The 23625-nt window shown below is 47.4% G+C and overlaps 1 protein-coding gene across 1 annotated transcript; it reads left to right on the forward strand.

Annotated features, from left to right (window-relative positions):
• The first annotated feature begins 1607 nt into the window (after window positions 1-1607).
• Window positions 1608-15807, forward strand: LOC138738924 (immunoglobulin gamma-1 heavy chain-like). The gene is made up of 9 exons (XM_069890122.1): window positions 1608-1742; window positions 1857-2184; window positions 2788-2834; window positions 7350-7652; window positions 8652-8957; window positions 11818-12117; window positions 12203-12520; window positions 13282-13602; window positions 15038-15807. The coding sequence occupies exons 1-9, from the start codon at window positions 1673-1675 to the stop codon at window positions 15427-15429; spliced, it is 2385 nt and encodes a 794-aa protein (XP_069746223.1). The 5' UTR covers window positions 1608-1672; the 3' UTR covers window positions 15430-15807.
• The last annotated feature ends 7818 nt before the right edge of the window (window positions 15808-23625 follow it).

Below are 23625 nucleotides of genomic sequence, written 5' to 3' on the forward strand. Positions count from 1 at the left end.
ACACTAACCAGTATCTCTCAGTTCCTCTCTCTCAGGGTGATATCTTACACTGACCAGTATCTCTCAGTTCCTCTCTCTCAGGGAGATATCTTACACTGACCAGTATCTCTCAGTTCCTCTCTCTCAGGGGGATATCTTGCACTGACCAGTATCTCTTAGTCCTCTCTCTCTGGGGGATATCTGTACTCAGACCAGTATCTCTCAGTCCCTCTCTCTCAGGGAGATATCTTGCACTGACCAGTATCTCTCAGTCCTCTCTCTCAGGGGGATATCTTACACTGACTTGTATCTCTCAGTCCTCTCTCTCAGGGGGATATCTTACACTGACCAGTATCTCTCAGTCCCTCTCTCTCAGGGAGATATCTTACACTGACCAGTATCACTCAGTCCTCTCTCAGGGGGATATCTTACACTGACCAGTATCACTCAGACCCTCTCTCTCAGGGGGATATCTGTACACTGACCAGTGTCCCTCAGTCCCTCTCTCTCAGGGGGATGGATATCTGTACACTGACCCATATCTCTCCATCCCTCTCTCTCAGAGGGATATCTGTACTCCAACCAGTATCTATCAGTCCCTCTCTCTCAAGGGGATATCTTACACTGACGAGTATCTTCAGTCCCTCTCTCTCAGGGGAATATCTGTACATTGACCTGTATCTTTCAGTCCCTCTCTCTCAGGGGGGTAAACTACAGTGACTGGTTTCTCTCAGTCCCTCTCTCTCAGAGGAATATATGTACACTGACTGGTGTCTCTTAGGCCCTGTCTGTCAGGGGAATACCTGTACACTGACCTGTGTTCCTCAGTCCTTCTCTCGGGGGTTATCCATACAGTGACCAGTATCTCTCAGTCCCTCTCTCATGGGGTTATCTGAATACTGACCAGTGTCTGTCAGCCCCTCTCTCCTCTCAGGGGGATATCTATAAACTGACCAGTCTCTCAGCCCCCCTCTCTCTCTCCCCGGGGGATATGTGAACACTGATTAGGGTCCCTCAGCCCCCTCTCTCACTCTCGGGGGATATCTGTACACTGACCACTATTTGTCAGTGCCTTCCTCTCTCTCTCTCAGGGGGATATCTGTACTCAGACCAGTATCTCTCAGTCCCTCTCTCTCAGGGAGATATCTTACACTGACCAGTATCTCTCAGTACCTCTCTCTCTTAGGGGGATATCTTACACTGACCAGTATCTCTCATTCCCTCTCTCTCAGGGGGACATCTTACACTGACCAGTATCTCTCATTCCCTCTCTTTCAGGGGGATATCTTGCACTGACCAGTATCTCTCAGTCCTCTCTCTCAGGGGGATATCTGCACACTTACCAGTATCTCTCAGTCCCTCTCTCTCAGGGAGATATCTTACACTGACCAGTACCTCTCAGTCCCTCTCTCTCTCTCAGGGGAAATGAGTGATTTGAAAAGTGTGAGCAATGTTTAATCCGGATCTTACCAGGTCTGCTGACCTGCCGCCTGTTGCACAGACAAACATCGTTTGGGAACTGAAATCTCTGCTGGGGGCGGGGACAGGAAACAGCGCCTCTGGTTTCAGTGGGTGGGGACCTGTTCGAGCCGCGGCTCCCTCTCGCTGCTCTCTTCCCTATTTAAGCAGCGCTCACTGCAGCTCCCGACAAAGCCGGTCTGAGCTGAAGCCGCCGACCTGTGCAGTGTCCATCATGTCTGGCTCGGTGCGCGGGGCGATGGGACTCGCTCCTTATCTCTTTCTCCTTCTGTGCTGTCTGGCAGGTGGGTGTCCCCGTGTCTTCACCCCGCCCGCCCGCCCGGGGTCGGCTGCGTCTCGGACACTCTCTCCCCGTGGAACCGTTCCCTGAAGTCCGCTCTTTTCTCTTTTCTTGACAGGCGTGCGGTCCGAGGTGGTGCTGACCCAGCCCGCGTCAGTGGTGCAAAAGCCCGGGGCGTCCGTCACGCTGACCTGTAAGACCAAGGGGTTCAGTCTCAGTAGCAACTGGATGCACTGGGTGAAACAGGAGTCCGGGAAAGGGCTGCAATGGGTGTCAGTAGTAACGAGTACTGGTAGCAAATATTATGCGTCTGGATTCCAAGGCCGATTCACCGTTTCCAAGGACAGCAACACCGTCTACCTGGAAATAAACAGCCTGAGCGTGAAGGACACGGCCACCTATTACTGTACGAGAGACACAGCGAGAGGAACCGGGGCTGGGCCGCTGCAAAAACCCAGCGCCTGCCCTCAGGGTTCAGGGCCCCGGAGTGAATGGGCAGCAGGACTGACCCCAGGGGATTCCCGGCCTCGCTGCGCCGCCGTCGGCCCTCGCTGGGACTAGGAGGCGAGGGGTCCGCATGACTCCCGGGAAGACCAGGCGATCCGCGGATCGATTCCCAGAGCAGGTCGGCGCCGAGCGCCGCGGATGGGACTGTTGTTGAGCGGCGCTGTGTCACCGTGTGGGACCACGGTGATGCGGAGCTGAACAGAAATTGGCGCCGGCCGATCAGCGGCTGCAGGGCAGCCCGTCTCCACGGATCCCGCACGGCTGCTTCCCACGGCCACCTCCCCGAAACATGGCTGTGGCTGCTGGAGGGGCAGGGACTTTTCCGGCCAATGAAGCGGCCAAAAGGAGGCGACTGAGTTTCGGGCGGGACGGTGCGAGCCGGCGCCCGCACCACAGCAACACGGCAGGAAGAGACGAGCCCGGAGTCCGTGCCGGGAAGCGGCTGCCGGGGGTGCAGACGGGCCTCGGACCGGCCCTTGGCGGAGGTGGCTGGACGTGACGGGCCAGCGGAGTTATTGTACTGGGCGAGTCGGGAGACGGAGCAGTGTGGACTACTGGGGGAAAGGAACCTCGCTGACAGTGGCTTCAGGTAAGACCCAGCCTCTCCATTCATTCCACCCTTCCCCATTGCTAATTGATGACTTTGCGGCCTGAGACCAGTGAGATCAAGGGAGCCGTGACTGGAAGCTCCCCGAGACGGGCGGGTGAAGTGTTTCCCGTCGGCTGCTTTCTCGGTTCCAGCCAGGCTGCGGGAAACGTGTGATCCGGTTAAAGTCTGAATAACCCCCAGGGTCCAGGTGGAGCTCGGTCCGCTCCTGTCATGTCTGCTGTGAGGCCCGTCCCAGGACACACAACCCCCGACTGCAGAGAGAGACGAGCCCGGGATTTGATGATGGGCGCAGAGATTTATTCCCTGATGGGTGGGCTCGGTGGGAAGCAGCGGGAGGAGGCGGAATCGGGAAGGAGAGACCGGGAAATGAACACAGAGGGCTTTTCCAGGTGCCTTCTCCGCTAAGAATGCGCATCCCAGCGCAGCTGTCCTTTCAGCTTTCAACACTGCCACCGAACTGCAATTTAAAGGGACGCTTCTGCTTCTTCAGGCGCCTTCTTGGCAGAGAATGCACCTGGAAAAGGCTACTGAGCTGAGCTGCTTCTCGCTCTCGGAGGAGGGTAACGTCGCTCGCCTCAAGAGCGCCTCCTGCACATTCAGGTGGCCTCAAAACAGCCGCATATTGCCGGAACATGCGGCTTTACGCGCGGGACAATTGGCCACCTGAAAGTGCCTTGAGTGACTTCCTCGGTCCCAGGGCAGGAGATGGGAATCTTCAGTCCATGATCGCTCAGCGTTTCACAGAAACTAGGGTGGATGCAGCAACTGTGTGATCTGGATCGCACTGAGTGCAAGGTGGTGGGTGGTTATGGCTCCGGGGGGAAACACAGAAGGAACACAGAAATCCTGGAGGAACTCAGCCGGTCTCGCAGGGTCCACAGGAGGTAATGATATATTCCCCACGTTCGGTTTCTGAAGAAGCCACGTTCAGGTGTAAGGAACAATTTGGAAATAAAGGCTGGTGACTGGAGAGGGGGAAAGGGGTGGGGGGGGGGGGCGACCAAAATTTGTTAATTGGATATGAGGAAAGGTGAGAATTGATATTGGCTGTGGAGGGAGGAGGGGAGAGAAAACAGGCGCAAAGGCGAGAGGGGGAAGGAGAGGGGAGTTGGTTTTACGGAACCCGGAGATAATAGTATAGAAGGAACAGGAGAGGGACCTCCCCACCACCCCTTTAAGGAAGGGGAAAAGTGGTTGGAGAGTGACCATTCAGTTGAGTGGCAAGCGCTGGTCCGGTTGGATGAATTGATTCGATCTGTGCGCAGTCATTCAGTGGAACGACTAATTGTATAAATCCAGAAAACACCCACTCGAGGAAATCCCGTGAAATATCCCAGGGCGCTCAGAGCCGGAGTGAAACGCCGAATTAGGACCCCCATGCACTGTCCTGTCAGATACAAAGTTCCTTTCGAACTTCCTTCTCGATCTCAGAGCATGGGGGAGTGGGAGTGGGGGGTTGGGGATGGAGTTCCCTCCACACTCTCCTGTTGTAGCCTCCAGGACATTGACGGACACAATACATGGAATCTAACTCTCCATGTTGTTGTGTCCAACACTACCGGGGTGGGGGGAATGCGACTGAGCGCAGAGGATTCTATACACTGGGAAAACAATATGATGTGGAAAGTTCGCAGAAATGAATGGTTGGGACAGAGAGAAAATGTTGTATCCAGTGGGGTTGTGATTTTTCAGGAGGACATATTTCCTGTCTCTACTCTTGAATTGCAATATTCAGTGTCCAGAAAACAAAGCGTTTCATTCCGTATTAAGTATGAATTTAAGGCTCAGAGTTTGGAGTTTCTGATGTTCTTCCACTTACTGACATCATATCGAATCCTAAACTAGCTGTTCATTCCTACATTCCCAGGGAATTCTTTTAGAAATCCCACTCTGCCCTCAAACCCCCCTCTCCACCCCAGCACCCTGCTGCCCCAGCCAGTCCCTCTCCCCCTCTCCACCCCAGCACCCTGCTGCCCCAGCCAGTCCCTCTCCCCCTCTCCACCCCAACACCCTGCTGCCCCAGCCAGTCCCTCTCCACCCCTGCTGCCCCAGCCAGCCCCTAACCCCTCTGTAGCTGACTCCCTGCAGCCAGTTTGATTTGTTTTACAAGTTCACTTCCTTACCACCATTGGGAACACTGATCCAAATTAAACTGCACTTAACATCTGCAGGTCCAGCCATGAAAAAGATCCTCAGATGCAAATCCCACTGACTATCACTGTGCCTCTTCTACTGGAGAGACTCGGCAGCTCTAGGACTCTCTGTGGGGAGAAGAGGCACAGGGATTATGTTTCACATTAATGTCCTTTCATTAATCTCCTTCGGTCAGATTTTGACATCCAGCCTCTTCATTTTTATTTTTATTTGGTGGAAGCTATTTTGTGTTCTTCATTGACTTTCACATCCCCAGAACATCACAAACTATTCCTCAACCCATGAGGTGCAGACACATTGTACACAACTTTTCTGCAGCTTGTTCCCACAAACAGAATCAGCAAAAAGTCCAGAAGGTCTGCTTTAGTGAGGACTGACATCAATGAAGAGCAGTGAGGTTCCTCAGATTGGAGCTGATCATCCTTTATTTGAATGGCTGAGGATCCCCTGGATCAGACAGTTCTGTCAGTGAGTGGCAGTTCCAAAGGGAGCCCACAGCATCCAGCCACATGTGCTGCAGTCAATTCTGCACATGCACAGCCCCACTGTACAGGGTTCACTGAGTTGTAGATGCCACTAGGCCATTCACCACACTCCACCACATAGAGCCAGGCCTTGCTGGACTCCCCAGGATTAGACCAAGGATTCCAACACAATGATTCCTGACCAGGCTGTGCCTGGCAAAAGCTCACAGTCCCCATTCATTTGAGGACTCTTGGCCTGAAGATTATGGGCACTGAAGGATTTCTGGGTACGTTTTATGATTTTAATGCCCTGTAGATTGCTGATTTTGAACAAAAATTTTAAAGTGCCTTTTGAGGCAGAATTTATGCCTGTTTTAATGTTTTGGATTCATTTCAAATTTATGTGACAGCTCTGACAGCTCAGGTTTGCCTTGTGTCAGGGTATTCTGAGCCAAGTGACCCAGCATTGCGACCACACGGTGCTGAGGTCTCGGTGCTCCTCATCACTGTTCTCCAACATCCAGAGGCCCAGCCAAGTCCCACGTTTTTGCTGTGTGGCAGGTTGAAGTGAGATCCCAGTAGCAGGTCAAAACTAGCACCATTTAGCCCGTTGAGTGTGGTTATAGTGCAGCTGGCACTGTACCACCTGCCTCCTGTCCTGTGACACTTCACCACAACAGAGGCCAGGTTTGCCCTGCTGTTCTTGACAAGTTCCCTCCCAACAACCAGTCTGAGTTCTGCATGGCACGGAACAAGTTCCCTCCCAACAGCCAGTCTGAGTTCTGCATGACACGGATTGCTTCAAGCAGACTGATAAGAATTATTAAAAAGGCAATTTCCCAGCTCTGTCCTTACTTCTGAATCAGTGATAGAAACAGTGTGCTTTTTGGGTTCTGACCGTGATCCTTGAAAATGGTTCATAAAGGTGTGGCTGGAATTATTTACCATTCCCTTCAATCATGCCCATTGCTATTTGCTTGATTAACTCTTCTATTTGAATGGGCTCAGGGAACACTGGTTGCCCTTTACTTCTTATCACTGCTGAGTTTCTCCTGGCTTTTGTGTCCAGCAGTTCAACATTTCATCTTCTACTGAAAGAAGCTGTTGTGAAGTAAATATTTTGTCATCTTATTTTCCACCTGATTTGAAATCTTGACCGTCCCATTACTTGTTCTCCAAAGTTTGTTCACTGTCCTTCCAACCACAGAATATACTTTATCCCCATGTGGGACTGCTGACCATCTCACAGTTCTACAGCAGAGCCCTCATCCACTGCAACTCAAACTGTTTGATGTCTCCTTTCTCATCAGTCTCCTGCTCTGAGCATTCTCGCAAGTCCTTGTCAATTCACAGGGTCAAAATGAGTGATTTTTAACCTGGTCCACATTGGACGTGTGGCCATTGGTGGAGTCTCACAGAGTTAAAGACCAGGAGAACACCCCGAGCATTTCCCCTAGGTAGGATAATCCGTAACCAGAGGATACAGGTTTAAGGTGAGAAGGGTACGTGGATAACTCTGGAGCCATAGAGATGAAGTCAGACAGCACAGTAAAAGCCCCTTCCCACAAGCCTGTGCCAGTCAATTACAACCAATCGACCTACACCCCCAGTACATTTTGAAGGGTGGGAAACCCACACTGACACAGGGAGAACATACAAACTCCTTACAGACAGTGTCAGATTTGAACCCCACTCGCTGTTGCTGGAACAGGATTGTGCTGCCACAACATTACTGAGAGATAAAGTGGTGAGCCCTTTGTATAACACAGTAAATGAATTTGGAAAGGGTTGGCTTGATGGATAATAACATGTCCTGATTCATCTGTTGGTCATGCTTTTATTGCCAGAACTTTCTGTGAATTTATTTACTTTTCAGAGGTTGAGTCGTTGCCATCGGTCTTCATCGCCCCTCCCTGCCACAGAGAAGCTGACCAAGAGATCAGCCTCCTGTGTCTGGTCAAGGATTATCAGCCTGAGAGCATCATCCAGACATGGTCCACGAGCAGTGGGGACATCACCACTGGATTCAAGAAATATCCAGCAGTGTTGGGGCAGAATGCAAAGTACACAATGAGCAGCTTACTCCGAGTCCCTGCGGTGGAATGGAAAAGCAACAATGTCTACTCCTGTAAGGCAGGGTACAAACCAGACAAGTTTGTGAAAGAGGATTACATGAAACGTTAGTATGAGATTTGATTTCTGTTTCGAACTACATTGTGTTGAGGGTTAAAACTTGAGCAGGAACCTTGGTCCAAAATGTACAAAGGTGTCCATTCCTCCTTTTCCTCATTTGTTCAATTCCTACAAGCCAGTGGTGTCTGCAGCTCACAAAAAAGGCCGTGATATATTGTGTGGAAGCAGATGATGAATGAAGCGTTCTCCTCCAGTCCATGAACCTGAGTTTTAGAGGAAGTTACAAGCAGCAATTTGTGCTGAACTGCCTCCTTTATATCCACTCATTGATCTCATTTCAGAAGACTCTCCACCATCCCCACTGCCCGGCCCAAGCATCTCCTTCCAGATTAGCTCCTTGACACAGAACCAGGCATCGATATTAGCCACCGTTCCTGCACAAGCAACACGAGTTCAACTTTGACCCACTCCGTCCGCACTTTCCCTCAGTCCTGTCCTGTGTCTGAGTAAAACTCGCACTCCTTATGAAGATGACTGAAGAATCGACATCCCCCACTTGACTTTATCCATCACCTCCCAGATGTGAACAAATCATTGCATTTAAAAGCAAATCATTTCCTCTTGTCTGCCTGTTCTTCTTTCTCATTAAGCTCAAAACTGTGGTTCCCAAACATCCTGTTCCACCCCATCTGCTCATACCCACAGGATCTGCAATCAGCCTTTCCTCTGCATGGTATATTCCACAGAATAATCAGATCACTGATGGTCTGCCCATAGAGGCCACTTACTGTTTCATCCCCCTCAACACTGCAGTGTGGGACACACTGCTGGGGAGGCCTGTATCATCCATCTAGATCTCCCAATCAGAGCTCTACCCAATATTTCACGATAGGATCCAGCCTCTCAACAGATCATCTGTTAATGAACAGAATTGTAGAATGGGCTGACGTTGGGCGACTTGCAGTGGAGGTAGGGATGGAGTCCACCTACACGGTGGCCAGTTGTATCATCAGTAATATTGCATTAATATTGCATTGTTTTACAGCTCAATCTCCAAAGCTCACACCTCTGGCTCCAACCCCAAAGATTCTTTCCAATCAAACAAATACTATCCTGGGCTGTATGATATCACAATTTACTCCTGATCGGATTCGGGTGACCTGGAAAAAAGCCGGATCAGAGCAATTGAGCAGTCTTCTCCCTTCCAAGAGGAGACCCGATGGTGCATTTGAAACAGTCACCTACCTGACCGTGTCTGTGGACGAATGGACCAGCAAACAGGAATATACTTGTGAAGTGATCCACACACCTTCCAACTTCCATCAGAAGATCACCATGACATATCAAGGGGGTGAGTGGTGTCTGAAGGAGAATTAATTTACTTGCTGTTTTCAACAAGCTGACCTTCACCCAATTCATGTCCCTGATGTAAGTCCTGTTGAGTGATGCATAATGTCTACATTTCTACCCTTCTACATTTCAAACTAACCCTTTCCATCAGTAATTTTAACCCAATCTATTGTACAGGACGGGAAAGTTTGCGTCTCCTCTGGCATTTACTCCCACACAATTCTAGTCACAACTGTGGAAGGCAAATGGGACATCAAGCAAGATGCATCCCATCTGAAGAAAATCTCCATCTTCACTTTTAGTCTGTTTCTGGGAAAAATACCTCCAGTTGAGTGTCAGACTGTGGAGAGTCATTCAATCTCCATGGTAACCTAAGAATCTTCCCAGCACGTCATCCACTCACAAAATTGGATCCTTGTTCAGTTTTCCCCCCCACCCCCCACCCCAAAAGAAAACTGGAATTATGACTTGTGCCCTTGATTTCTCTGATCCCAGACAAGGTACAACAGGTTTGCATTATCCTGATCTGATAGGATGCTGAATTCAGAGGATAGAGATCGGGACTGTGTGGAGCTGCTTCGTTTGCCAGTGCAGGAAGTACAGGTGAAATTATCTGATGATTAAACCTATGCATCTTCCATTTCCAGATGTAACACCTCCCAGCTGTTCGTGTAAGCCGACATTCTTCTACCAGTCTAATGTCAATGCAACATTCTCTGATGGTACCACCCGAGCATATCATTGTACACAAGGAAAGTGTCAAATAAAGTGATTGGCTGCATGTGGAATTCGTCGTTGAATTTTATTACAATCCATTTGCTGGATTCAAATCTATCCCATCAAATCCATTGAAATCAAGGTGCAGTAGAGAAAAAACACCAGTTCAAGCTGCCCCATCTCCCCTCCACACCTCACGTGTACACTCATTTATTTGTGGACATTGTTGGTTCAGTGAGGTTCAGATCCCAGTCCCACTTCCCTCGACCACAGGTCTAATGCCAGTCAGTGAGAACCAGAAACTACATCTCCGCCAGTGGCTTGGGGCAGGAGGTGGTGAAGATGCACAGGGGTGAAATGTCACATTGGCTCAGTTACAGCATGTGACAACCTGAAAAAAAGCAGGGCCTGTGACAAATCAGTAAGACAGGCCACAGGACCCCACCAGTGACCTGTCCTATCTCACTCATGTGTTTGGTGTGTAAGGGATGGACAGCAAACATTTGGAAGCATTCTGTTCACTCACCTCCTGGGCATTGAACTTAGTCCAAGAGAGAAACTCAGTGATCAGTGCGAATGCCACTGGTGGGAGTGTAATCACCCAAGGATTGAGAGGATGCTATTAGTATTTTGCACAAAGGAGAGCTATCCTGACACTGTGAGGATATCTGAGGGGCAGTTGCCTCACACCAGAGATGGCTGAGCATTGGATTGTGTAATTGATATGGGCCGGCACTGAACAATAACACCACAGTGCTGATTAAATCAATATTCCAAAAGCAATAACCCCCAACAGTGCACATCTCACTTTATAAATTTCTGACCTGGACTAACACCATGCATCTGCCATAATTTTTTAATTGCTCAAGTTGTGCTAAAAGAAGGAAGGATTGAGTAAACGACCACATTGTATGTCATCAAATTAAATGTGTCCTGTCAGCCAGGCACAGAGTTCATTGCATCTGCTCTAAATTGATCTGAATCTCAAGAAGGTTTCAATCCTGACACTAACATAATCACCCTCTGTGAATAGTGTTTGACAGCAAACACAGCCCATGTAGGCCAGTGAGTGATTGTGTAACTGACGTGACGATGGTGCTTGAGGAGACAAATGGCCCTGCAGAATACAGGGAATGAGTGAATCATCTCTTCGTAGCTCAGTGATTCGGAAATGAAATGCAAAAGTACATCTACTGCAAAATAATAATCCCAAACTGCTGCACGAGGGAGACTTCTGCTATTCTCCAAATTTAGACTGTGCTCTGTTGTTGCTGGAGAGCAGGTTGTCCTCTACTTTCATTCAAATTGTTCTTTTCAAATATTAAAACACCTCAGCAACTTCACGAGAGCACAGTCACACAAAACCTATTCAAACCCAGAGGACAGGTGTCCCCAAAGCTCTGTCATAGAGGGGTCCTATTCATTCACAATTTTGTGCCTCTCATTCAAGATCACTCTTGAACTGAGGGTCCTACTGGACCATTTCTGATGGTGATCGGGGCTTGGCCATGTAACTGCAGGTCTGGAGTCACATGTGGCCAGACCAGTGATGGATGGCAGATTTCCTCTGCTGACGAACAACAGAGAACCGGATGGGATTTATGACAGCACAAATACTTTACAATCCCAACCACCAAAGAGAGCATTTTATTCCAGAATGCATTCATTAAATGAATTCAAACTGAGAGAATCCCAGCCTCAATTTAGACAGACAATAGGATTCTCATTGATTCCCAAAGCTCAGTGGAGATAACTGATTCCACGGGGGTTCCATGTAAAGAATATATTGAATTGTCTCTGTTGAGAGGTATGCCCGCTCCTCTCCTGGCTTCACACAAACCTGTGACTGGCTTTGCCGCTTCGAAATGTTGCTTAGCCTCTTACCACCCATGTAGTCCCTGCTCTGAACCTGGTGGTCACAGTCTGGGGAAGGCTATAAAACCCATTTGGCAGATCCTTTATACTGAGTTTATTTTCCCAGCCAACACTTGCAGTTTATGCAGCACATCATTCAACCCTTGCGTGTTTCTACTATTCTCATTCCAATACACTTCGCCACGATATACTTGGATCTGCTCTGACTTTCCATCACCAACAGAAAATCTTCTGCTACAATTCTGACATCTCCCATTTCTGATCCACAGAATTGTTTGTCTCGATTCAAAATCCCTCCATTAAAGAGATCTGGATCAACAAAACAGCTACACTGGTGTGCACAGTCATCTCTGCTGATCCGAGCAAGGTCTTCATCGCCTGGGAGGTGAACGGGGAGGATAGAAGCGATAAAGCTGTGACCTATCAGCCCACAAAGGAAGGGTTCCAAAACACAAAAATCAGCCGACTCCAGACCAGCGTGGAGGAGTGGTCCAGTGGGATAGAGTACACGTGCTCTGCCCAAGATCCTTTATCCTCAGCAGTGTCAGCCCGGACAAAAAGCACCAAAGGTAGGCAAGAGATCACTGATTAAACCACAAACATCAGTGTCATTACGAGAAGGAGTTCAACATTTTCTTTGCTCTTGTGTTCCAGTTGAGACAAAGCCGCCTGAGGTCAGACTGCTACCTCCACCATACGAAGGGTCCAAGCGGAGGAAGACGGCTACCCTCGAATGTGTGGTCTCAGAGTTCTACCCAGACCACATTGATGTCACCTGGAAGAAAGGTCGCTCCCTGATCTCCTCCAACACCAGCTCGACACGCACTGCTCTGGAGCAGGCTGGGACTTTCAGTGCCAGTCACTTCCTGACTGTGAGTTCACAGGAGTGGAAGGCAGGCTCAGTCTTTAGCTGCACAGTGTCTCATCCCTCCTCCAACACCAGCATCACAAAGGAAGCGAGGAATACCCAAGGTAGGGTCCTGTCCCACTCCATTGTGGACATTGTTTGCTTTATGTTGTACATTATGCCAGACAAGCTCAACATGGAAACATGGTGCAGGCCTGTTGTGGTTTTGTGCCTCAACAGATCATCCAGAATCTTGGCCAGAGAAATAAGTGTCTCCCTGAAATTCCTTTCATGACTTCTTCCAAATGGTCTTTCTTTCTGTCTTTGAATGTAATCTGAGCCTCTGATCATCGCCTCAGCGGTGACGGAATGTTCAACCGGGCAGCACTCTCTCTGCTCCAGCCTGGGCAATGTGTAAAAGCCTCTGCAGGATGGCTTGAACACAAAACCTTCTGACAAAGCAGATTTCAGTGCACTTCTTGGAGGCAAAATGCATTCTAACAGTTGTGACAAAGATCAAGTATTTCTGATGATTGAATTTTAAAAGTATAAAGGAAAAGTGCTGGAATATTTCTCACCTAAAGTATTAGCTCGGCTTCCCTGGAGCCCGAAATGTTTGAATTTTCTGTGGATGGCAGCAGCTTCAGTGCCCACGAAAATGTCAAACTGACACCAGAGATAAACTTGTTCATTTCCATTCCTGAGGAGGGTTTATCCTGTCTGCTCAAGTGGGAAACCTCATTCCTCCACCAACGTAGATAATTCTCGACTGATCTGATGGGACCAACAAATCACTTGCTGGAGATGAGCAGGAAATGTTGGTCTCATCAGTGACGCCCCCATCCATTAGGGAAAGGTGAAATAATAATTGTGATGTTTCTCCCAGAAGACTGTCCAGATACCCACCTCTCGGTCACTTTAAGGAAACCTTCTTTCCATGAGATCTGGACGAACAGGACGGCGACCATTCTGTGTGAGGTGGTCCGTGGTAATTTAGACGGATTCAGGGTAACCTGGCAGGTGCACGGAAGTAAGAGAGAAGACGGGGTGAGAACTCAAGGACCAATCAGAGACGGAGATGAAGACACAATCATCAGCAGGCTGGTGGTCCCCGCAACAGAGTGGGAGATTGGGACGGAGTACTTGTGCATTGTGGAGGACAAGAGTTTGCCAACACCAGAGAAGAGGTCCATTAAGAAGGCCACAGGTACGTGAAGAGAGAGTTCAGTGTGAGTCTGATCGTAGCAAGTAGAGGAATGATAATGGTAATAAGGTTTTGTCATCGCCAATGTACATTGTACAGAGGCAAGGCAGATGTCACCATCCAGCAGTGGTGGACTCGGGGGGGGGGGGGGGGGGGGGGAATGAGAGCGGGGTAGGCCATTCACCCCTTCATTCCTGCTTAGACATTCAATATGATCACAGCAGATCATTCATACTGCGCCCCCTATTCCTGCCTTCTCTCCATGACCCTTGATCCCTTTACCCTTGGAACTATATCTAGCTCATCCTTAAATATATTTAATCATGGGCTTCAACTGCTCTCTGTGGCAGAGAATTCCCCAGGTTTGCTGTTCTCCTGGTGAAGACATTTTCACTCTTACACCATCTTCAGCATGCCACACTGTTCCTGGATTCTGCCATCTTCAGGAACATTCTTCTAGCTTCAAGTCTGTCCAGTCTTGTTCGGAATGTTGCTGCTTCCATGAGACTCTCCACATTCGTCTTTGCCCTGTTAAAGGTCTTATGTTGGTCAGAGAATATTAGCCTCCAGGGAAGGGTTCTCCAACATGGTTAATATCAACCCCTGGGGCATGAAGGGACTATCCAAGGAGTTGATAAATGCCTGGGGATCAAAAGGGGGTTGATAAACACTGGGGGGAGGGGTCAATTGAACTTTGGGGTCAAAAGCAGGGGCATGTCTACATAAAATATCACGAGAGTGGTACCCATGCTGTAATTGGCTTTGGCAACTTAATAGGTAGTGAGTGAAGGGGGGATGGGGAAGGGTGGACAGAGTGGAGAAGAAAGAGGTCTACATCAGTGCTGCCACTACCCCTCCCCCGGTCAGAACTGCCTGGATCAAGGATTCCATGTAGAGGATGATGGTCTAAAAGGTTTGGGGTCCCTGCTCAGTAAAATCCCAAATCACCATAGAGGCCTCACCCAAGACCACACTAGTTCCTGTGGGGTTGGTTCCTGTGATGGTGTTGAGGGAGAAGGATCTGCAGCTTTCAAACCGTGAGGGACACACTGAGTCAAGGCAGTGAGTGGAAGGGCAGGGAGGCTGAGGCACAGAATGAAGTTTAGAAGATCATTTAATCAAAGGGGGAGATGAACAAACAGCACAGGATGGGGCAAGTCCAGGGTCCAACCCAACTTCTGGGTGTCTGTGTGATCAATGGCTCCCAGTGAATAAAGTGAACAGATAAACCTCTCTGGAAGCTCCAAAATGTATCTGATTCAAGATTTCCTCCCTGCACATCCCCACAACGAGCAGAAATGGAAAAGGCTTTAGTGTCAGGTAAAGTGAAATCCCTCGAGGTGTAGAAGTTGCCCATGTTGGTTTGAAACCGTACTGCGTGGGTTAAGCACAGAACTATTGAAAGATGCAGTCTAACTGAGGTTCTCTTTGTTTCTAGGTGGAGTTGTGACTTCTCCTCACATCTATCTCCTCCCCCCTTCATCAGATGAGTTCGAGGCAGATCAGTCTGCGACCCTGATGTGCCTGGTCAACAAGTTCTCTCCTGCAGACATCTATGTGGCCTGGATGGCCAACGACACTCTTCTGAAGACTGGATACGTGAACCATCCAGTGACCGAGGACACCAGGAGGGACTGGAACACCATGACTAGTCAGTTGAAGATTTCTCTAGAGGAGTGGAATCGCGGCACCACTTTCTCCTGCGTGGTGGGACATGAGTCACTCACAACGAATCTGTTCAGAAGCATCAATAAATCTCACGGCAAACCCAGCCTGGTCAATCTCTCACTTGTTCTCACAGATAGTTTTACATCTTGTGGGTCTTATTAGTTTTATGATCATTAACTGTCCGAGAAGATCATTTAATTTTCTGTCATGATTAAAATCTGGACCTTAACAAATGAGAATAAAATGGGACTCAAGAATTACATTAGCCACAAACAGAATTCATCACAAATTTCACACAAGATAAAAGAACAGGAGGCCATTTGGCCCATTGAGTCTACAATTCCACCCTGAACTAAACTGTTCTCACATCTAGTTCCAAGTTTCGGCCTTTTCCCCATATCCCTTGATACCCTGACTAATTAGATACCGATCAATAAACTCCCCCAATGATCACACCTCCTTTCTGAGGTCTCAAGATGTGTCATATCAATGGATGTGTTCATGTACCAATCAAAGTTCAATAAATGTAATGTGAAAATATTATCATTGTGAGTGTCCTTTACTGGTATGCTGTGTGAGGCAGTAAATGTGGGATGTGCGTGTGGAAGATGATAAACACTTCGGGAGGAGAAATTGGTGTCTTTGGATCGATGATGTAAAACACCTTCCAACAGTGGATGTCCTTGCACCTTGCCTGGACCTGTCATAGACGAATGATCAAGGATGGATTGTGATCAATAGTCAACAACTCTCTTATCATTGTGTCAAGTATCTGTCAGGGTGACAGAAGGAAAACTGGACTTTCCCAGTCCAATTGTCAAAAAGTGCTCATGTAACCTATCAAATATGGCCGGATCTTCTGTGTTTAACTGTTAGTTGTGTGATAAATATTGGCTCTGGGCTGTGGCAAGATCTTTCCTTTTCTTTTTTCAGTAGCATCATTTGATTATTGAGATCTATCTGAGAATCATCTATTCAAAGCCTCATTCTATCAGCACCACTTCCAGTGGTTGATCTTTCCCTCTGGACTGTTGGCTTTCATTCCAGGCTTAATGCTCCAGAGAAGAGTTGGAATCCATCATTTTCTAACCAAGACGTTCCATAGCTAACCACTGAGCCACACGTGATATCTGTGTCCAACAAGGGGCAATCATTGTTTGAGGAGTCCTTGGCTGCTGCTTACCACGTGTGAACATGTGAAGTTGAATAGAGGGTGACCTCAATGTTGGGAACAGTTCCATTCCAAGGGCACAGTTAAGCTAACTATAAGGAAGAAAATCAGCCCTAGATGTGGTAGACGCTAAATCGTGAGATATATGTAAGGTGGAAATGTTAAATATTTAAAGATCAAGGATTGATGGCTTTGGGAAGTTGAGGCCAAAGTAGACCAACCATGATCAGATTGGCTGTCTGGGCAGACATGAAGTGCTTGGTGGTCTACTCTTGCTCCTGTTTCCTATTGTTCTTGTGAGATCAATGGAGATGCAGACAGAGAGAATTGCAAACAGAAACAAAAGTCGAAGTGGAAAGGAAATCAACTGAAGAGAGAAATAGCGTGCGAAGGAATCAAAGAGGGAAAATAGAACGTGAGGGTAAAACAGGGAGACACACAAACAAAGAAAGGGAGAGAGTGAGGACTTCCAACGATTCATTGGCTTCTGTCCCACTCCATGAGACCTCACTCCTCACTGTTCTCCAGCACTAATCTTGCATAGATGACATCATACCTTATGAACGCGGACAGGCCATCTCGGCCCCTCTAGTCCGCACTGATTTAAGTGACCTCTAGTCCCATCTACCTGCTCCTTGTCAATAACCCTCCAATCCCCTCACATCCATGCACTGATCCAACCTTCTCTCAAATGACAAAATTTACCCTGCTGCAACCACCTCTTCCGGAAGGTCATTGCACTCAGCCATCACTCTCTGAGTGAAGAAGTTCCCTCTCATGTTTCTTTTAAACTTTTTCCCCCTCACCCTTAACTTACGACCCCTCATTCCAATCTCACCTACCCTCAAGTGGAAGGGCCTATTCACATCTACTCTATCTATCCCCCTCATAATTTTAAATATCCTATCAAATCCCCCATCAACCTTCTACGTTCCAATGAATAAAGACCCAGTCTTCTCAATATTTCTTTGTATTCTAGATACTGCAATCTAGGCAACATTTTAGTAAATCTTCTCTGCGCCATCTCTACCTTATTGATATCCTTCCTATAATTTGGGGACTAGAACCGCACACAGTATTCCAAATTTGACCTCACCAATGCCTTGAACAGTCTCAACATCACCTCCCAGCTGCTATATTCTATGCTTTATCAAAGAGGCAATTAAATATTTGAGACAGGACTTTATTGATAGGAGCTCTCTGAGGCATTTGTGAATGTTTCTCATAAGAGACAGTTTGTCACAGTTGCAGCTCATAGAATTGAACACAAATTATTGACCTGATTATGAGACTGGCAGAATGACAGGAAACTGAAGATACAATGGGTGGGAACTGAACTCAGCAGGATATGATGATGTGCGGCATCCTGTAATGACCTCAGTGGCTGCCATAACCATTCGTGGAAAATATTCATGACATAGATGAAAGTATATAAAGGCATTTGGGTTTCCAACAACAGAAGACGAGAGCATTGTAAGCCACGTGGCAGCAAAGTTTAAAGTGGAGAGAGGACAATGGATGAAGTGATGGGGACAATGACAGGAAAGTGCAATAATTGGGCAAAGTTGAGGGGTTGGGAAACTTTCTCCATTCCTATTTTCTTGTATTCACATAACCTGCAGGTGATCTTTTCCCTCGAAGTGCCTACAGACCTAAGATGAATACTGTGGGATATGTGGAGCTTCCATTGTCCAGATGCAGGGAAGGATGGTGAAATTGCCCTGCATCTTAATATTCAAGTCTTCTTCCAGATAGAACCCTTCATGTTTTTATGTGTATGATGTAAGGCAACTTCCCTCTATTGGATCAATCTTAATTGACGTTCCGGGATGGTGCTGTACATCCCTGTAAATATTCGAAAGGGAAGAGCGAAATGAACTGATTGGTATTGAACATACATGATTGATCGATTCAGGTGCCTTACCATTCGGCATGGGTGATCACGTCTCTCCATCGATCACGGTTTCTGACCATCATATTGAACATATATAAGGGTGCCATTTTATTGCAAACTCTTTAAATTTAAACATACAGTGCGGTAACTTCTGGCCCAAGAGTCCCTGCGTCCCAAATACACCAATTAACCAACAACCCCATGTACATTTTTGAAGGGTGGGAGGACACCAGAGCACCCAGAGGAAATCCCTGCAGACACAGGGAGAACGTATAAACTCATGACATACAGTGCCCGATTTGAACCCGGGTCACTGGTGCTGTAACAGCGTTGCACTAACCGCTATGCTGACCGTGCCACAGAGCAGATATAAATTCAGCCCGCAGCATCCACTAGCACCCTAACGTAACAGGGGTGGAGCAATCCTCCATTCACACTCTCCCTATCCCTTGCCCATTTATTTGTGAACACTGCTGGTTCACTGTCACTCAGATCACTGACCTACTGCAGGACCAGATCGCTTTTCTGGTCTGACTCCTGTTGAGGACAGGAAGCCCTCAACCTCATCTAGAGCCTGTTGGGGGAGGACATAATGCAGGTGGACAAACCTGAACCTGAGGCAGATTGGTGAGACTGAACACGGATCCAACTGGTGCCCTTTCTCGTCCTGTGCTTTTAGTTGAAACATTTTGCAGTAAAAATATCAACCGTGATATTTTCATTCCAACCGCTGAATTCAGTCAAATGCAGAAATGTATATAATTGCTGAATTTGAAAAGTGTTTGTTTAAATTCTGCCAAAAGATTAATATAATTAGCCATTGGGATAGTATCAGCATTCTCCAACAATAAGGGAGATTGGCCCAACCCTGCCAGGCTTTCTGACGATGACTTCTCACCTGGGGCCACTGGACAATGAGACTGTGTCACGAATGCAGGATGGGGCTGAACACCTTGCAATTCTTAATGTCAGGTGCCAAATTCACAAATCAGTGGCCAAACTCTGACCAATCTGAAATTAGAGTCACTAACAGTCCTCTATTTCTACAATGAACTTTGAAAGAAATTAGCTTCGAACTTGCTCAGGGTGAAATAGAAGGAAACAAAGAACAGTGCTTCTTTAGTGCTGTAGAAAAGGTTCTGAGAAGCAGCTCCTCTGTACTGAACATAAGGTCACGCAGCCAAACATCCTTTCCCCACCAGTCTTGAAGAGCGATTTTAATCAATGTAGACCAGAGTGTGTGTGTGTGGACGGTGTACAGAAAGCCATGAGCTGAGGGATATCGGAAGTGATGATGGAGCTTTGGTGGGCAATTGCCAATTTCACAATGCAGAACATGTTCAATAACTATCAGTCCTTCTCTCCTCATCCAATGAGTCAAGAATGAAATTGAGGGAATATTTCTCTCTGCAGAAATAATAACCAGTCAGAGACCTTTGCCACGATTCTGCATTGCCCATGCAACTAATCCCTTTTCCATGCCTGATGGTCATCAATTAGCTCCTTCAAATAGCCCATGAAATATCAGATGCCTGCAAGTAGGGAACGGTAGTCGACATAGACTGACTACACCTGGGCAGGATAGGGAGCCACATTTGCTCCTTTTGTTGGGGAGGGTTTCAGATTTAAGCTCACGTGGAAGGGGGTGGGAATCCAGGCACAGAGACAGAGGGAAGCAATGCAGAGACCAAAGCAAAAGTAAGAAAAAAGTAAGAGAGGAGTGCAGAAAAGTCAAATGTAAGTGAGACAAAGATTATGGAGCCTGAATGGACAATGAGTATAAGGGTACTTTACCTGAATGCCCGTCGTATTAAGAAGAATCAGTGAATTTGTGGCACAAATCAGTACAAAATCATGATTTAGTCTCCAGTCTGCGTCTTTTTGTGGTGTGGTCATGAATCATCATCTAGTGGCTGATTTAAATTTCAAATTTTAATTTAGACATACAGCGCGGTAACAGACCCTTTTGACCCACGAGCTGTGCTGCCCAACTACTCCCAATAGGCCTACAACCCTCTGTACAATTTTTTAACTGTGGGAGGAAAACGGAGCCTGTGGTGAAAAATCCAGGTGGACGCAGAGAGAACATGTAAATTCCTTATAGACTGCACGGGCACTGCCAAGTTCAGGGAGCAAGTCCGCAAGGAACAGTTCACAAAATGTTGCCGTTCGCACGCGCCATGGAGAATTGTAATGTTCAGAGGGTTATTGGTGAAACATACAGAGATGGTAAGAGGCAGGGCCGCAGGAGATCTGAATGTCGGCACTAGAGTGTTCACACCGGAAGTGTCCCAGGTTCAGTCTGAACAGAGAGTAGAGGCCTCACTGATTCAGGAAGCCCAATGTCATCTGCAGGCCTACACAGGCACTGAGACAACAGGAATTGGTGTAATGTTTCCTCTGGTCACAAACTGCATCTTTCACTGCATTTTATCTCCTGGACATTGCACTTATTGACATAAGGGCAGCTAAATCTCACTCAGCTTGCAACAATCTTACAGACCCTATATAACCTGACTGGTTCTCAGGCATGTGAGTTCCTGGTGTTTAATTTTATTTTCTCAGTCAGGTCAGTCAACAGAGATGAGCAACTCACCAGTTGAACAGCCCTGAACTCATTCTAATGCACAGTTTACTGCAGATTGAGTCTGGGCCGAAGTTGAGAAGCCAGCTGACACCAGATATGGTCCAGTTTGTAAGTTCTCTATTTCTTATCTGCAGAATTATACGTCTTTTTACAAAATCCACCCACTGAAGAGATTTGGATCAACAAGACCACTATTCTGGTTTGCCTGGTTGTGGGTGCTGATCTGAGCCAGGTCCAAATCTACTGGCTGGTGAGCGGAAGAGAGAGAATGAAAGGAAATGTGACCCAACAACCGAGAGAGGAAGGATCACAAAGCACAGTGATCAGCCGATTTCAGACCAGTGTGGAGGAGTGGTACAGTGGGGCCGTGTACACTTGTTCCGCCCAAGGATCTTCCTCATCCTTGCCAGTGTCAGCACAGACACAGAGTACCAAAGGTGGGCAAAAGGTCAGCAATTCGATGGACAACATCTGTGACCTTGAGTAAAAATGTTTACCTCTCCTTTCTTTGCTCGTCTGTTCCAGTCGAGATAAAAGGGCCTGAGGTCCGACTGCTGGCGCAACCACATGAAGACACCAAGAGTAGGAACACGGCCACCCTGGAGTGTGTGGTCTTTGGATTCTACCCAGACCTCATCGATGTCACCTGGGAGAAAGACAGCTCCCTGATCTCCTCCGACACCCATACTACAAGGACTGCTCTGGAGCAGGCGGGCACTTTCACTGCCAGGCACTTCCTGACTGTGAGGACAGAGGAGTGGAAGAAAGGCTCAGTCTTCAGCTGTACAGTGTCTCATCCCCCCTCCAACACCAGTATCAGCCGGGAGGTGAAAAACATGCAAGGTATGGACCTGGGATTCACTCCAATCTTGACAAGCTTTGCCCATGCCACAAACTGGGGCCAAGTTAGTTCACTGAAAGATCGGTGTGGCATTGTTCTGCTTGTGTGAGTGAGCTGATAACCTCAATGCATAGAGCAGCAACAATTGTATTCACTGATGTAATTTCACATAGAAACATAGAAAACCTACAGCACAAAGTTGTGCTGAACATGTCCCTACCGTAGAAATTACTAGGCTCATCCATATCCCTCTATTTTCCTAAGCTTCACATAACCTATCCAAAAGGACCCTAATGTATCCACCTCCACCACATCTTCCCGAACACCACAAGGCTGCCCTGCTTGATCAAGCTCAAAAGCCTTTGGAGAATGGTTTCAACGCACAATCTGATGGGACAGTACAGGGTTTTAAACTAGAATGCAACAACGGGAAACAAGTTGCCGCTACCAGTCCAAGTGATGGTGAAACTGTGAAAGGAAGATAAAATTAACAGGTTCATTGATGTCCTTTTGTAAAGGACAGCTGCCTTTTACACTCTTTCCCCTTATCCTTCAATCACACACAAATTCCCCCGTGTCTCTGATAGGCCTGGCAAGTCAGTCAGTGGAGCAGAGCAAGGAATGCCGGCCTTGTCAGTGACAGTCTCAGGATGACAATAATGGGAAGAACAAGGTCTGGATGCCAGCATGTTAGAAACTTTGAGCGAGCCTGCCTGTCACTAGAACGGCAGGAAGAAGATGGTGACCACTTTGTGTGAGCTGCCTCTCAGTGATTTTGAGCGGTTCAGCGTAACCTGGGAGATGGATGTAAAGTGCAGGTGAAAACTCAGGGCTCAAGAGAAATAGGGACAAAGATGTCTTCAGCTGACTCACAGTCCACTGCAGTTTGGGGAGGCGGGCTCAGTACTTGTATTTTTTTAATAAATTCAAATAAAAAAGAATTCACTAAAAATCATAATGATAAAAACAAAGTAGTTGAATTATCATAATGAGTGTCAACTGGGATTCTGGCATCTAACAATTCAGGCAAATCAAATTCATGCACAGCACCATCTTGCCATTCCAGGAGCTGGCTCATCATCGGCCAGTGGATAAGAAGTGACTCAAAGAGTCGCTCCATGCTATCAGTTGTAGATCGTGTAGGAGCAGCTTCCAGAACTGCAGTTACCGTCCCAACTCTGTTACCCTCCCAAGTAGTCATTGAGCTCCAAGATGTTCATCAGGCTCTGTCTTCAGAATTCCAAGTTTCCATGGTGCTTGAGTAGCTGTACTGTTGTAAATGCTAACCTGCTTCTAGGAAGTACCTCCAGGGACGCCTGGAATATGACAGATGGATTGCAAGTTGAAACAACAGAGGACAAATTCCTATCTTTTGTAATACCTGCTCCGTCAGGCGTAGAATGCTTACCCTGTTTTGGCAGAAGATACTGTGTTTCATTCACCAATGAGTGGGAACAGTGACTAGGTCAAAAGCCCCTTTCACATTGGCAAACTGCTGAATTGGCAAGTGAATGAACTGTTTTGAAATACAGATAGGGCCATTTACACTGGACCAAGGAAAAGCGTTTCTGTGAGCCCTTTCGCATTACCTAGCACAGAGCAAAGAGGCATCTATCTCCAGTGATGTTGTCCTGACTGACACATTGAGCGATGGCAGACCTGCCCTCCTAGAATTCTGTGCGGCAAAGAAACCCTCACCAGTGTTCTGTGCATACAGGCCTTTCATTATGCCAAGGCACACTGGGACAAGGGAGCATTAAAGGAAAATGCGACTAGTTCCTTGCGGTCCCGAAGTCTCTCTCACTCTCTATCTCTCTCTTTCTCTCCCTTTTTAAAATTTTAAAAAAATTTTTCACACTATGAAC

This window comes from Narcine bancroftii, chromosome 1, assembly GCF_036971445.1.
Source record: "Narcine bancroftii isolate sNarBan1 chromosome 1, sNarBan1.hap1, whole genome shotgun sequence".
NCBI lineage: Eukaryota > Metazoa > Chordata > Chondrichthyes > Torpediniformes > Narcinidae > Narcine > Narcine bancroftii.

What these genes read in the sequence shown, in the direction of transcription:
- LOC138738924 (XM_069890122.1), top strand. Translation starts at nt 1,673, where the DNA reads ATGTCTGGCTCGGTGCGCGGGGCGATGGGACTCGCTCCTTATCTCTTT. An exon ending in CTCGCTGACAGTGGCTTCAG is followed by an intron (nt 2,835 to 7,349) that starts GTAAGACCCAGC and finishes TTTACTTTTCAG; the next exon opens with AGGTTGAGTCGTTGCCATCG. An exon ending in GAAAGAGGATTACATGAAAC is followed by an intron (nt 7,653 to 8,651) that starts GTTAGTATGAGA and finishes ATTGTTTTACAG; the next exon opens with CTCAATCTCCAAAGCTCACA.